This window comes from Pelodiscus sinensis, chromosome 2 (genome assembly GCF_049634645.1).
Source record: "Pelodiscus sinensis isolate JC-2024 chromosome 2, ASM4963464v1, whole genome shotgun sequence".
Lineage (NCBI taxonomy): Eukaryota > Metazoa > Chordata > Testudines > Trionychidae > Pelodiscus > Pelodiscus sinensis.
Window position 1 is genome coordinate 146,106,536 of NC_134712.1, and position 16,773 is coordinate 146,123,308.

General features: G+C 42.9%; 1 protein-coding gene across 3 annotated transcripts in view; it reads left to right on the forward strand.

The window, feature by feature from the left end:
* Nucleotides 1-16,773, forward strand: part of COL15A1 (collagen type XV alpha 1 chain) — a 275,709-nt gene that overhangs the window by 123,522 nt on the left and 135,414 nt on the right. For 2 of the 3 annotated variants that reach the window (XM_075921581.1, XM_075921579.1), the window contains exons 6-10: nt 3,435-3,561; nt 5,536-5,639; nt 7,885-8,040; nt 9,800-9,826; nt 13,585-13,647. In XM_075921581.1, the coding sequence (XP_075777696.1) occupies nt 3,435-3,561; nt 5,536-5,639; nt 7,885-8,040; nt 9,800-9,826; nt 13,585-13,647 (477 nt within the window). The remainder of the gene's footprint in view (nt 1-3,434; nt 3,562-5,535; nt 5,640-7,884; nt 8,041-9,799; nt 9,827-13,584; nt 13,648-16,773) is intronic. The other variant, XM_075921580.1, reaches the window with a different exon arrangement.

Below are 16,773 nucleotides of genomic sequence, written 5' to 3' on the forward strand. Positions count from 1 at the left end.
TCCTACAGAGAAACTTGTGTATGAGCTTTCACAGAGGTGGAAAACTGGGAACTCAAGGAGAATTGAATGGGCTGCACATCTGTGCTGGGAGTGAGATCTCCCAACCACAGAAATCCTGGAGCTTCACTTTAAAAGGACATAGCTAAAAGGCAAGGGCACAGGAACTGTCCGTGCATGGCTGCACTTCTACATATCTCCAGTACTTTCTCTGCCCGTGCAGCAGCCAGGTTGCTATTGCCTTTGTCTCTTCTCTCTGACTGTTCAGTAGGAGTCACAAAGGGAGTTGACCCAGCTCCAAATTCTGTGGACTTCTGTACAGATTTATACATGGATATTCAATGGGTCTGTAGGGAATGCAGCCAACCATTCATACCCTTTTCTCCATACCCCTACAGGACACTTGCAGAGGGGCTGCCTTCTGTTCCATCAATGTACCCCTGAAAAAAGCAATCCCTCTTCCTTGTGCCTGGGGAAAGTGTATGTATGCAGAGGGAATACTTCAGCCCTTTGATTCTAACACAGGTCCTTGTCACCCACTCCATACACCTCCTCTCTGTTCAGTATATTGCTCTTCATCACATATAGTTCTTCAGCCTGTTTTCTTTCTACAGTACTTGGCAGTGCTCCTGTCCAAACCAATGTGAATGAATTTTGAGAGATTTCATGGGTTGTTGTTAAATGCTCTACTAAAATCCAATCGCAATATACATAGTTTATAGTTTTCTTTATCTGTTAATCCATGCAGCCCTGTCAAGTAATCACATTTATGTGGCATGATTTTATTTTTATTACCATTCAGCGTGTTGCTTATTGCTCACTGTTCTGTTCTGTTTTGGCTGTTACAGCAATTTGTTTCCCTCAGTATTTTTCTCATTATCTTTCTAGGGAAGGAAGTCAGATTTTGGGGTGGAATTACCAAGATCACTTTTTCCCTTTTATTAAAGCTTATCTATTATTCAACATTAGTAAAAGGAAATGTTTTATATAAATCTTTTCTCTGCTTCATTTGTCTCCACATTAATGTAAAACATTTGATTCCTATAACTGAACAAAGCCATGCATTCCAGCAGGGATTTTCCATTTCTATCTATTGTTTCTGTGTAGTATTAGTTATAGAGAAGCAGAAGAGGAAAGTCACTGGAGACTGCATTTAGAGGAAAATATATCTGCTCCTCTTTGCAGGAGGCATAGCCATCTAGACTTAACCTTATTAAAGGATTTGTATACACAATGTCCTGTCCTGCATGTTAAAACATGGCAAAGCTTAATACTTTTAAGTTTATTACCGTTCAGATTAACAGATTATGTTTAAGGGTACATTAGGCTGTTGGCACCAGTGAAAAGTAAATATCACAAAAAAGTATACAAAAGTAAAGGAAAAGATAAGATGACCTGTAACCTGTTAGAGCAAAGGTATTTGAAATCCAGTGTAATGAATGGAAAGACTCCTGCTGACCTCACTGAGAATTGGATCTGGCCTACTGTGAACAAGACTTTTGTTATTCTTTCCTCTTTTAAGTTTTGAAAGAAACTGAGAGTCAGAATTGATTTCCTAAAACAAATATGGGCATGTCTACACTGCAGTTAGTCACCAGTGACTGCCCCGTGCCAGCTGACTTCAGGTAAGGGGCTTGGGCTAAGCAGTTGTTCAAATGTACTGTAGACATTCAAGCTCTGGGACCCTCCTGTGATTGAGGTCCCAGAACTCAAGCTCCAGCCCAAGCCCGAGCACCTCTGCTGCAGTTAAACAGCCCCTTAGCCCGAGCCCTCAAGCCTGAGTCAGCTGGCACCAGCCAGACACGGGTTTTTAATTGTAGTGTTGACCTACCCTGTGTTTCCTCAGAGCTTTACACGTAACTAAAGAGAAGCCGTGAAGCCTCCAACAGCTGGTTTTTTTAACACAAGTAGCAAGATTCAAATCTGGAAAAAGCAAGAATTGGCACCCACCAATTATAATTGTGGTTTGTATTGTGATAGCACAACGGGGACTAGGGTGCCTATGTACTAGGTACCGTATAAACAGAACAGTCTCTGTTCCAAAGGGTATTCAGTCCTCTTCTCATTGCTTTCATGGTTCTTCTTTTTTAGTGTGTGCTCTGTTTCCATTGATATCAATGAGACCTTAGTTCATGCTTGAGTGCTGTCTTGAAAGGACCTGGAACCTTATATCTAATGCTTTATTATGAAACACACCAAATGCCTTGAAAGGTTTTTCCCTATTGTAAATACATTAAAACTCACAAGAATAATACCAGGCTAATGGTGTTTTAGGGAAAATGCCATTTTTGTACACGTATAACAAAATATGTTAAAATGCCTTATTATTATTGTGTGCAGTTTTGCCAGATTTTTTTGGCCCACTCCAAATGCTCCATGTTGCTATGGCAACAAAAATCACATTTAAACCTGGCGTAATTAGCCAGTGGAGAACTGAGTAGGGCAGTCAGCTCTGTCCCAAGCCTCTGAGAGGTAGTCTATATAAACAGTTAGTACATGGCAAGCTGGGATGTAGCGACCTCACACTAATGTGCCACACACCAACTGTCCATGTGGACTTTGCTGCTTGGCACTAAAAGTTCTATAATGCTCTTTGGTCTCCTCCCATTACAAAGTGTATAGATGAAAGTGCACTACAGAAATTTTACTCATGCCAGAGAGTGCCCACAGACAGTTAATGCATTGGCAAGGCAGATTTACCCCCCAAGCTTGCCACATAGTAACCGTTTATATACACAAGCTCTGAGCATCTGCAGTGTGGTAGGTGTATTCCTACACTTACCTGATCCCAGGCTGCTGAAATTGTCCCTATTGCTCATGGGCAGCCAGCAGAAGACAGAGCAAATAGCCAATTGTCAGCTCCAAGAACAAGAAGCCACAATGGTGGCTTAATGCCACCTGTGCTCTCTCCAGGCTTGTGCCAAATGTATCTTACCTGACCTGAAGGATTTGGGTTTCAGGAGAATCTGTTTGCTAGACTTTCAGGAGAATTTTGTTGAAACTTACATACATATTGTATGAAGTTCATAATAAAACCATTTGGCTATAAATTAGTGAGATGGTCCCTGCCAAACAAAAATGAGATATTTAAGAAAGAACAGTGATCAAAGAGGAAACAAACTTTATTGTAAACATAACCCTGTGCTAATACTGCATGTTAGTAAATGTTAATTTTATTAGTACCTGCCTCTTAGCAGTAACTGAAAACATATTCAAAAAATTGTGCACCTGTTCCTAATAATGCCTAAAAAATAATCTTTGAAAGAAAACCAAGACTCTAGTTGTACTTCGTAAATACAGCAGGCTTGTGAATGCTCTGGAGTAGAACAAACCTGCTGATCATTTTGTATAGTAATACTTTTTCTCAGGAATAATGATCAGATAGGTTTTGCTTTCCTTTCTTGCTCAGCAATTGTTTGGGAATTTATTTCTTTTAGCCTGCGGAAATAACAGCTGAACCTGTAGAAGCACCTCCAACTGTATCAGCTCAACTGGAAGAAATTGATTTCTCAGGACATCATATATCAGACGAAACATCTGAATCACCTACAATCAAAAAACAAGGCACTATATATTACCTCTTTTACTACTTCTGTGCTCTTCAGGGTCAGGCCTATGGAACATGTGTGAAATGTTTTGGGTGCTACCTGAAATATACATCATGATTCTAAATATCTTAAAATAAATGTTCAATTCATTATGATTGGCATCTCCTCAGTGCTGAACATGATGAGCCTACAGCAGGGTAAAATGCATTTTCCCCCAAACGGTTATACTTTGAATTTTTCACATGGTCCATTGTAACAGTGGATATAGGTAGAGACTATCCTGAGTCCCTCCTGAATCCCTTTTTGCTAGCCAGATCGTTTAACCTCACCCTGGGCAAAAAAGATCTTTAGGTCTTCGATGTACAAAGAGCAGGTGTAGCCCTCCACTACATCAAAGATGAGTCCCAATCAAGGCACTATTTTAAAAAAATATATTTTATTTAAGAGGAAAAATAGACATAATAAAGAATTTAAGTGAATTCCCTGTCTGTATGATTCTCAATGGACAGCAATGCAAATGATCAGACATGCACACCCACCAGCTCTGGTGTCTTGCAGTCCTCCAGTAATGTACCTGATCAACTGTGCAGTACTATATGTAGGAAGAATTTTTACTTCTTTAACTAGGAGCCTGGACCTGTCATTACCCCATATCAAAATGTATAAATATATATGTTGTTAGTTCTAAAATTATCCACCCCTTTGAAAAATTTAGCTCCAGGAATTATGTGATCTCTTATGGTAGTAAATTCTGCACACTTGACAACACTGTTATTTACCAAGTAATGTCTGTGTACCACACAAACAAATATATTCTTGCCACATCCTGTGACACAGGGGAGTATTGTCCCAAGTTCACAGTGGGGAAACAGGTACAGAGAGATTAAGGGTCAAATTTTGGCACCTCAAGATACAGATAAGTGTCTAGTATGGTTTTCAGAAGTGCGTAGGCATCTAAAGTTAGGTTGATTTCAGTAAAAAACCTCTGAAGCTGTTGATTTCAATGGGAGTTAGGTGCCTAGGCAATTTGAAAATCAAACTTTGTCGCTATCTGTATCTTTAGGCACCTGAATACCTTTACAAATCTGGCCCTAAGTGACATGGTCAAGGTCAAACAAGAAGTCTGTGACACATCCAAGAACTGAATCCATTCTTCTTGAGCTCCAATCTACTATTTTAGCCACAGGATCAGTTTTCCTCACTCAAGGTGAATGACTAATTTAACTTTATCATCATGACCACCCAATGAATGACAAAGTGAGAAACTGTGAGGGGTAAAAAAATGTAAAGTGCAAGGCACCAACCTCTGCATTGCATGTGTAGAGCATTCGTATGTAAGTGCCAGGTACAAAGTGCTAAGCAGGGCACAAGCACAGAGGAAAACCCAACTGCCTCCCATAGTGAGAAAATCACAGCACACAACTACATTACTACAGCAGGGGCTAGTTATAGGATCAAGGCCAGAGAGGAGACTGCATAACTAATAGTCTCACTTGTAGACAGAGGATTATGCTTGAGCCAGCAGTTCCTCCAACAAACCTTGCAGGGCACATCCCTCATTTTTAAATCTGCGCAGTTGAAAACTAGGTAGTGGGAGGGCAAAGGGCTGAAGCAAGAAGATCATCCACTGCACTCTCCTTATCTCACTCATTCCTACAGCATGGCCCCCTCTTTTGTGCCCATCTTCTTCATTCTTTTTCACTTATTAGTTTTGTTTTCACCCTAACCATCTTTCAAAGTTTTTGAAATGTCTGTATAAACTCCATCCTTCTCTATCACAGAAAGCTTTTTTTCCTCTGATTTTATTTTTGTCTTGGGTTTTGGGGTTTTCTCTTCTTCTTTCCCAATTTGTTTTTTGGTTTGTGCATTTTTGTCAAATACCAATTATTTTTGTTCTTTTACCTTATTATATATGTGCTCCTCTTTCCTGCTAAATTTATTTTATTTTATTTTATTTTATTTTATTTTATTTTATGTTCAACCAATGCAGGAAATGATCAACATGAAAGAGACACCACTACGATAGCCCAGGAAATACTAAAACAAGAAACTGGTTCTGGTGCTATTATTTTGCAAGGAGAGAGAGAAGTACAGGTCCGTATGGATGGTTTACTATGTTGCTTCTCATTGTGGCTCTGACTCAGGAAAGCACTCGGGCATATAATTAAGTACTTTCCTGAATTAGCATCTTTATCCTTTCCAACTTGCTATAATGTTTGTGGTGATTGGTTATTTGTACACTTAAACAGCTATGTTATCTCATGGTGATGTTGTCTTCAATCTTACTTGAACTATGGGACAGTTCAGTTGCAGATCCAAACTTTCCTGTTCAGACTGAGCCATAGACACAGCAAACATGTATTTTTTGATCTCAGCTACTTTTACTTTAGTTCAAAGAAGCAATGGAAAAAGAATATATATATCCTCAAAGTGAGAGTCTGGATTTGTTGTTTATTTTATAAAAGCCATCTTGAACTAAATTGTAGAGACAGCATGGCAGACTAGGGGTCTATTTTATTCCGACAGATGTAGTAGTACACAAAACACATTTGCAATTACAGAGAATGCTCCATGTTGAGGGGCTGATCTTACATTCTTTACCCAGGCTTCATGGGGAGTTCCCTCTGGAGTTCATTGGGAGTTTTTACCTAGGCTTCATTGTGAGCCGGGTGGCCTCCCCCCTCCCCAGTGCTCCAGGGATGCAGGAGCTGCACACCTTCCCCCTCCCCACTTCCCAGTGCTCCAGGTAGATGGGATGTGGGAGCTGCACAGTCTCCCCCTTCTCTGGTGCTCCAGGGAGCTGTGTGGCCTCCCCCTTTCCTTTCCCCAGTGCTCTGGGGAGGTGGGACATGGGAGCCGTGCGGCCTCCCCCTTCTCTGGTACTCCAGGGAAGTGGGAGCTGCGAGCTGCATGGCCTCCCTCTCCCCCACTCCCTGCCCTTTCACGCACCCCCTCCACCAAAACCCTGCACACCCCAGCCCTCTCACTCATACCTCCCTAAGCCGAGACCCCACACTCCCAGCCCCCTCACTCACCATCCTGCTGAGACCTCACACCCTCTTCACCGAGACCCCACATCCCCAGTCCCCTCACTGATCCCTTTCACTGAGACCCCTGGCCTGCTTCTGATCCCTCCCCCGCCCCCCGGCCAGACACCTACTCCCGGGGGGGTTGGAGGGGTTGGCAACCATAGTGAGCAGTGGTGAGCATAGTGAGCAGTGGTGCAGACCCCTAGTTTATAATTATGGACTGTAAAAATGCTGGAAATAGTATCTTTCAGTTGACTTCATATACTGCTGTAGTGCAAAATGTTTACTGTAAAAGTGAAACTTAGAAATGTATATTTTTTTTGTACATAACAGCACTCAAAAACCAAACAATGAAAAACTCTAGAGCTTATAAGTCCACTTGATCCTACTTCTTGTTCAGCCTATCACGAACACAGACAAGTTTCTTTACATTTACTGTCTTCTTCATATTTACAATATCTCCTGAACGTGAGAACAGCAGTTCTCATGGAACTTTTATAGCCAGTGTTGCAAGGCACTTATGTGCCAGCTATCCTAAACTTTCATATGCCTCTTCGTGCTTTGGCCACAATCTGAATTCTCACCTTTTGTTTCTGTTTTTCCTTTGATACGTGTACTCCCAGCTCAGGGGAGTACAAATAAAACTTTTATTCCACCTTTAATAGGAAGATAGAGCATTGCTATGACTTTAAAAAAAATAAAACCTAGACACATGGCTTGACATGTTCTTTTGATATTGTGCTTTACTATACTAGTCACTGATGCCTTCCACCTCCCTTATCAATTGTCTGTATTTACTAATTTACTCATTGCTATCCACTTCCTAATTTTTTTTCATATATGTGGTAATGACTGTTTTCACTTCACTTACCAGGTTTATTTTTTTAACCAAAGAAGTCTTATTTCATGATTACTGGAGTATCTATGTGTGTGGTGAGGATGTTGGATTTTTTTTTTTAGTTGCCTAAAAGAGCATTCTTAAATAATGACCATTATTGTTAACATATTTATGTTTACATTTTTAAACCAACTTTAAAACATGTATATGTTGCTGGTTGGGGACTATATTCTTTCTGCACATAACCACTGAAATTAGGTCATGACCAGCATAGGCAATCATCTCATTTTAGGAGAATGATTAATTAACCTTGATCAGTCAGAATGAGGTTAAATATCCTGAGAGATGTTTGTAGAGAACCTAGCACAATGCCACCCCAAACTGGACTGAGGCCTGCAGGTACAATGCAATATATATTAAAACAATAGGAACAAAATAATAAAGCCGATTATTATATATTTTACATTCTTAGGGTCAAAAAGGTGACAGAGGTGAAAAAGGAGAACAAGGACCACCAGGGCCACCAGGACCACCAGGAAAGTCGGGACTAGAAGATATGCAGACAGGGATTCAAGGAACTCTTGGACCCCCTGGATCCCCAGGAAAACCTGGGCGAGATGGTGAGCCTGTAAGTACTGCATCTCTGTTGAACCCATGCAAATCATCTAGACCAGTGGTTCTCAAACTTGAGCAACCCAGGGACCCCCATTTTGATTTAATTTTTTTTCAGGGACCCCTTACCCCATGCCTGCAGTGAGACCCCACCCCTGCCATGCCCCCTTTTGAGGCCATGCCCTGCTCACTCCATTCCCCCTCTCACTGTCCCCCATCCTCATTCACTTTCACCTCATTGGGCCAGGAGGGTGGGATGTGAGAAGGGGTGAGGGCTTCATCTGGGGGTTTAGACTCTGCAGTGGGGCCAGGGATGAGGAGTTTGGGTACAGGAGGGGGCTCTGGGATGGGATAGGGGTTAGGGGATTGGAGGCTCTGGGAGGGAGTTTGGTTATGAGAGGAGACTCTAGGCTGGGGCAGGAGGATGAGGGCTGCTACTGAGGGTATGGGTTCTGGGGTGGGGCCAGGGCGAAGGGTTTGAGTTGCAGGTGGTAGCTCGGGACTAAAGGCAGAGGGTTGGGCTACGGGAGGAGGTTTGGGATCCCAGCAGTACTTACTGCGGCTCCCAGGAAGCAGCCACCAGGTCCCTGTGGTTTCTGGGCACATGAGCAGCCAAAGAGGCTCCACATGGTGCCCTCACACCTGCGAGCTCTGCCTCTGCAGCTCCCATTGGTCATGGTTCCTGGCCAATAGAACCTGCAGAGCCAGCACGTGGGTGAAGGCAGCACATGGAGACTCCCTGTCTGCCCATGAACCTCGGAGCCTCAGAGACTCCATGACCACTTCCAGGAGCTGCCTAGAATCAGGGCAGGTAGGGCGCCTTTGCTCCAGGACGAGGAGGTGTTGATCACTAGGGCTTGCGGACCCCCTGGAGTTCCCTCATGGACCCACAGAGGTCCACAGAGCCCAGTTTGAGAAATGCTGCTCTAGAGAGAGCAGTATTCACTCATCACACCTAGGTGAAGGGCTGTCTCTACTGCCTTACACCTCATGTAGCCAAAGCGGGTGTTCAACCATACCTCCTCAGAATGGTAGTCTTACTCTTCTGCACATGTGTCAATGGTTCTACACGGTGCCTAGCCCTGTCGATTCAGGCCCAAAGCATATAAAACATCACAACGGCTGAGGTGTCAGCCAAGCTTCTCAAGGAGGCGCTTGCATTCTGAGAAATGTTGGATGGGCAGGTTGTGTAGTTGACAAGATGCATGTTTTAGGTACCTCTGTAGGATGCAGCTTCTGGATATACAGAGTGTCTTATCCTTCACTCTCTCCTTGATCACAAATACATGCCCCCAATTGAATATGGATACAAAATAGTGCATCTGGTAATACAATACAGAGCCCAAATCTGGTTGGATATTTTGCCACAGCAAGAAATACTGGCCATTAAAATGCAGCTCTTTGTTTTCATCTCTCTTCTACTACTGCATTCCTAGGGTGACCATGTTTCCCCAAAGGGGCTGACCCAAGGGGCTGACCCAAGCCCTCCCCTGCCGCTTGCCTGAGCCTTGCCCCCTCCTGCCTGAGTGGGGCTTGTGTCTCTGCTCTCTCAAGCCTTGCCTGCTCTCCACCCCTTCTCCATCTCCCCTTCCTTTTTTGACAAGTATGGTCGTTTGTCCCATATGCCCTGGCTAACTGACCAACTTGGCAAGAGCCAATGGGACAAACTTACACTTTTGACCAAAGAAGTCGGGACAGGGCATAAAAAAGGGACATATGCTCACTCTATTCATACATGTTCTATTTACCTCTCTAAAATGGGTGTTTTCTTTTAGGGCATTCCTGGTAAAGACGGGTTGCCAGTAAGTACCTTTTTTGTGCCTATTTTAGTTCATTGAATTGAGAGACTCTAACATGTCTTTGCAGACACACGACTAAGTTTGAGCTTAAGATATACAATGCTCTATTGAAATTCTGCTCTCAGGAGGCAGCTTTGCTGTCTGAACAGATTCAGTATGTTACGGTAAAAAGCAAGAAGAATGTAATTTTTGAAAGTGTATCACAAGCACGTGGTATAGACCCCTGCCAGACAGATGACCAGCCTTGACTGAGCATGGACTGTTTCACGTGGAAGGTACCATGTTTCTAAATAGATTTCAAAAGTCCTAGAGTCTTTCTTCTGTTTTGTGAATACAGCCTGTCTCCGACTTACAAACCGGTTACGGACCAAGCAATTGGTCGTACCTCGGTTTGTTCGTAAGTCGGACCCCATTGAGTTACACGCGACCGCGCTGTTCGTAAGCGCAGATCACGTTCGTAACTCGGGGTCCGCCATTTATGACACTTTTGGTCATAACTGCGAACGGTCGTAAGTCGACTGTTCGCAACTCGGGGACTGGCTGTAGTGTTTAAGATTGGCCAATAGCTTAAACTAACCCCTTTACCATGACTTATGGCTGTTGAGCTTTGTAACCATGTTTGTAACCATGATATCAGTTAAGGGATGCATTGCAGTATCAGTTTCACAGTTGCTTCTCCTTTCAGTCCCTTTCTTCTAGCACTTAACACAGTAGTGGGCAAATACTGGACAATGGGCCAGATCTGGTATGTCAGGGTTAGCCACTGGCAGGCTTTCACACCACCATATTTACCTGCGCCCCCACAGGTACGGGGGATTGCAGCTTCTGTTGGCCATGGATTGCTGTTCCTGGCCAATGGGAGCTGGATCACCTGTACCTGCAAAGGTGCAGGTAAATATGGCAGCAGCGGTCCAACAGGGGCTATCCCTGGTGAACAGCCATTGTTTTATTGCCCACCCCTGCCTTAATAAGTCAACAGCCTATAGGATCTTGTGTAGCTAATGCTGAATGGCTCCCTTACTGATTCACCCTGGCTGCTAGACCAGGTAGGCTTTTTGTGCTCCAAACCCAGGTTCATACAAGAGTTGTCTCAAACAAGAGGGAACTAGCAGGAAGAAGAGAGGAGGCATGCACACACCAACTCTTCCAGAAGCCAAGCTCTAGCAGGAAGTTTTTTGTTTGCAGTTATTTAAGTTAGTACAAGGGAAATCCCAAGAAGAGGATATACTTGAACCCTTTTCAGTGTATGTCCGGTGTTAAGGGCAAGGTAATAACAATATGGGATTATCCACCTTAGACAACCGCACTTATCCAATTCCCAGCTGCTGCTGCTTCTCCAGCTCCCATGCCTAACCTCAGCTGGTGCAATCCTTCTTCCAGAGCTTCCTCACCCCCATTCCTCTGTGTCCTCAGCTCTATCCTGTTAACTGACCTGCACCACCTGCCTCACTTCCTCGCTCCACCCTGCCCACAACTACCATGTACACCTGATCACCACTTCTCTGCTCATTTCCCCCCACCTCAGTTGCTCTGTTGCACTTTCCTCCCCTGCCTCAAACCTGTCTCCCAGCTTCTGAAACTCACCCATTACATTGTCCCAGGGCATTTGTCACCTGCTGCTGTTCTGTGTGAATGTCCTCCATGCTGAGGTGTCCCCCAGAGGCTTCTCATCTGTGTCATTCTGCCAGCCTTCTCCCACGCTCCCATGTCTCTGGCTTCTCCTCTAGCTGCCACATTCCATCCTTTCTCCCAGGGTCATGTGTTCCCCCTCACACCCACTCTCCTTTCATCTCCTGTAACCCACATGCCCTCTACATGCTCTAGTGTGACACATCTTCCAGCTACACTACCTACATGACTTTTTTCTATTCCTCCCCCCCCCCCCCGCCGCCCACTCCTTCCCTCCCTCATGCAAGAAATCCTTTGGGTGGGGAGATTTTCATGCACTTCTTTCCCCTTCCAGAAATCTCCTATTCTAATGCTATAATCTTTGTCTGTTCCTTCCCTCTGCAAACATTCTTTGGGGGTAGGTCACAGTTTTATGCTAGTCAGTACAATTAATCCAGTGTTGAGGAGGTTAATAATTCAGCCCAACAGGCAAGCAAAAGCTTCATCTGTCTGCAAATCTCTGTACCTATTCCATCCTCAGAGAAATCTAGTTATATTTGGAGAAGGTCAGTTCTTACTGAGGAGAAAGGAGTTATCATTAGAAAAGGTATATCTGCAAAAGAGGCTGGCATTATCAGCTTTGCACTATGCTTTCTTGCTCCTAGCATTCTAATTTTAATCAGAACACTTTTTATACAAAAGCCATGGCAAATGTTCTGTGGAAAATTTTTCAATTATTTAAAGCAATTAGGATTTTTTCATTTCTTCCGGGGGAATATTTTAAAGTAGCCTGTGTGCAAAAACTTGTTGAGATTTTTTTTTTCTTTTACAGATCACAGTATTATGAAGAATCCTTTTTCCTCCCTTAGCAGTCCTGTTGCCCCTTATTTATATTCTGAAATGATTTTGTCTGAGTGCAGTTAGACCTCTATCCTGATAATATTTTCACACATTCTCCATTATGTTATTGTATGCAGTCTCACTGAAATCAGTTTGCAGTAGTTCAGGAAAGCACATGTGCAGATGTTTGCAGGGTAGCAGCCTTAATGCATAAAAAGTATTTTGCCACAACCCTTATACCAATTAGTCACCAGAGAAATCCATATTAACCCCCCATAAAAAAAGTCAGGTAGATACATATATCTATGACTGTATCTAGTTCATGGGTCTTTACTGTTAGCACAGTGGTATCATGGTTAAACTCTGACAGTGTCTATGATTAATACACACTGTTGTCCAGAGTTCCTTGGAGAAAAGGTTCACATAAATCTGAGTTTCATTTTCCTTCTGGATTTCCTTCCAGAATCTTAGGGAAGTTGGCTCTTTTATTGCACTTCATTGCTGTATCCTGTACCACTTAAAATCAATGGGAACTTGGTTATAGACTTTGATGAGCAAAGGCTCAGGGGCTTACATAGAATAGTGCATATGCATGTTAGAGTGAGAAGAAGATACACCATGGGACAGGAGAGAGATTTGGGGTTTGGTAGTTGAGATTTATCAAAAACCTGAGGATTAAAAGAAAACTTGAGGCCTGATACTGCAAGGTACTAAGTAATTTCTGTGAGATGCTGAGTATCCTTAGCATCCATCGAACTCAACGGAAATTGAGGGTGCTCAGCATCTTGCAGGATGGGGTTTTCAGTGATTCCAGAAGGAGATTAGTGCAATCGTGTTGAGGCATCCTACATGAGCTGTGGCACCTCAAATGGTAGCTTATAGCAGTAGAATTGCCAAAGTATTTCCACAGGAAAATATCTCACTGTCCTCTTCCTTACTGCCTATTACTTTGGTATGACACTGAAAGTGGTGACTTCCAACATATGTTTTGGAAATGAATAAATTAGGTCAGGGGAAGACAAAACGCCAGCCTGGAATTTGCCTACTATGATCTCGCTGAGGAAAAGCAGAATAGATAGAGAGCTATTCCAAGAGTTGAGGTCATGCTCTTCTTGTCTCGGTAAAGGTCTGCTAATATATTCATCGGTCATAGACACTTGAGAAAAATTGAATAAGAACATTGCACATTCTAGCTTCTTCCCAAACAGACTATTGCACTTTTCCTATAGACACCCATTTTGGGGGAAATGTCCATCAGTTATAGGAATGATATTTTAATGGAATGAAAATATTGAATAAAAATTTCTTTTCAGGGTGAAAGAGGACTTCAGGGATTGCCAGGGTTGAAGGGAGAAGACGGCCTTAAAGGAGAAAAGGTACGTGTCCTATTAGTGTTTAAGAACCAATTGGATTAGCTACCATTACTCTTTGCTTTGTGTTAATTTGATATGTTATGAAGGGGAATAAAATACAAAAAGCACAAGAAAAATGTTTGCACCCTTTTCTCCCAGCATACTTTTATTCAGAGGCCACTCATAATAAAACCCTAAGGATTTTGCCAGAAGACAGATTAATATAGCACTTATAAGAACATAAGAATGGCCATACTGGGTCAGACCAAAGATCCATCTAGCCCAGGAGCCTGTCTGCCGACAGTGGCCAGTGCCAGGTGCCCCAGAGGGGGTGGACCGAAGACAATGATCAGGCAATTTGTCTCATGCCATCCATCTCCAACCTCTGACAAACAGAGGCCAGGGACACCATTTCTATCCCCTGGCTAATAGCCTTTTAGGGACCTAACCTCCATGAAATTATCTAGCTTCTCTTTAAACTCTGTTATAGTCCTAGCCTTCACAGCCTCCTCTGGCAAGGAGTTCCACAGGTTGACCACGTGCTGTGTGAAGAAGAACTTTCTTTTATTAGTTTTAAACCTGCTACCCTTTAATTTCATTTGGTGTCCTCTAGTTCTTCCATTATGGGAACTAATAAATAACTTTTCTTTATTCACCCTGTCCACACCACTCATGATTTTATATACCTCTATCATATCCCCCCTTAGTCCCCTCTTTTCTAAACTGAAAAGTCCCAGTTGCTTTAGCCTCTCTTCATATGGGACTTATTCCAAACCCCTAATCATTTTAGTTGCCCTTCTCTGAGCCCTTTCCAAGGCCAAAATATCTTTTTTTGAGGTGAGGAGACCACATCTGTACATAGTACTGAAGATATGGCATACCATAATTTTATACTTTCCCTCCTCCTTCTTCCCCTGGCTTCCCCTTTCCAGCTCCCTCCTCCCAGGTTTCCCCCTCCCCTCTCCCACCCTCTCTCTTCCCCTCTCCCACCTCCTTTTCCCAGTCTCCCCAGAGGTTAATCCCCCCCCCCCCACCTCCAGTTTTGTTAAATAAAGAGAGTTTCTATTTTTGAACACACGTGTCCTTTATTTTGTACATCAGGAAGGGAGGCTAGGGAGGGGTAAGTGGAAGGAGGTGAGGGAGGTCATCTTAGTAGCAGGAGAGGTCATGGGTTAAACACAGCACTGAGAGAAAAAGCTGCATTCGGATGTTCATGGCTAACTCAATAGCCTCAGTCAAGACACTTAACTTTTCTGCCTTTCTTTCCCATCATAAGGATGACACGTACACACAGTACGTCACAGAAGTGATGGCTGATGTCAGTGAGTTGGCTGATATTCGTAAGGCACTCTTTTACAAGTGCTAAGCATACTCAGAACATGGTGAAAACCAACCAGGAGCCCTACGACCACTTTTCTGCAGAATTGCTTCTTGGAATTTTTTTAAAATGTTGGCAGCTAAGTACAGCCTCCAGCTAGACACCACACTTGCAGCAACAGGCTGAAAGGATAGAAGGAGATTGTATATAAACGGGAATGGGAACAATGAATTAGTTTTAAGTTCCAAGGTTGCACCAGAAGACCATCCCACTAACTCTGCTTTGCCAAACTGGTATGATTAACTAATTCCTTTCCATAGCACATGTAGGGAACAGGAATGACCTAACAATTGTTTTCCTGGTTTATACAAAAATTGTGAAGATTAGCGAAAATCTTGAAAGGGTGCCTGGCATCTCTTGGCTTCTGAGTACACTTTAAAGTGTCAGCACAAGCTTCAGGATCTATCAGCGAGTCTCTATCTGCCTTTGTTGCAGAATGGGAAACCAGCAATTGCTGCATCCTAGAGCAGGTTGGAGAACTGGCTGCCTTGTTGGTGGGTTATCAATTTGTTTTGTAAACTTTGTGCAGTCCATAGATAAAGCTATGAGAGGCACTTTCAGAAATGCTTACATAGTAGGCTTCTGTAGATAACTACAATCCAGATTTAAGAATTTGAGGGGGAGAGAGATTGCCGACCCCAATGATTACAAAGTGGTAAAAATTGCACAAAATCAAATATAAAAATCAACTAGTACTAATGTTTTAACAGAGCATACAGCATCAGAACTAATAAACAGATGCTGTAATTATGCATGGCTGCAAACAAGGAGAATAGCCAAAAGCTAACTTAATACCAGCACTGTGGATATGAATATGGTAAAAATAAATGAAAGATACAAGAGAAAGAACATTTAAAGAGTATCACTATAGAAACCACTTGGAAATACTGAATAGAAGCAAAGAAACAAATGAATACATTCATTTAGTGACAGGTCAAAAACAGTCAACTTGTTTGCTTGGTTGTGATTGTGACACAATCAAAATTCTCATTCTAGTTAATAAAATCAGAGCCAAGTTTACAATAGGAATAGGAGCAGAGGGAGATGCACTTGCAGATGACCATTCAGAATAATTAAAGGAAAGCATAGAACACTTGGCTATCTGGGATTATGGGGTATCTATCTGCTGCATCAGCTTCTTGAAGAAAACTTGCCGACTGTAGGAACATTTTTCCTTCCCCTGCTGCAGAATATGGAGGCAGATCACATCCTTCAGCCCCAAAGACTCAAACGTGTGGACAGAGGCTCATACTATATAGCCTTCCTCCTTCCAAAAAACCCCTCATAGAAGCAGGCATGCATACTCACTATCTCACAAAAGGCAGTGTGGCCTAATAGACAGAGCACTGGATTTGGGGTTAAGTAGACCTAAGTGTCTATTCCCAGCCTTGCCATTGGTCTGTCGGGTATCCTTGGACAAGTCATTTTTCTGGGTCGGAGCCACCGTTTTCCCATCAGTCAAATGGAAGATAATGATACTGACCTCCTTTGTAGAGGGCTTTGAGATCTATTGCTGAAAAACCGAGATACAAACTAGGTTTTATTGTTGTTATACATTGGAAATGGACCTCCCAGGAGCTGAGCAAGAGGGAGACCATCACTTCCCTTACGTGTAGACACACATCAGCAATAGCAGATAAATAGTAAGACCAAATTCATGTCAGACCCTTAATCCATTTACTTGAGCTTTTAGGAACTATGGGCTCAGGTCCATGAATGCAACAGATTTCAAAGCCAAGCACAGTCTGAGTGACTCTGACGTTCAAAGTGAA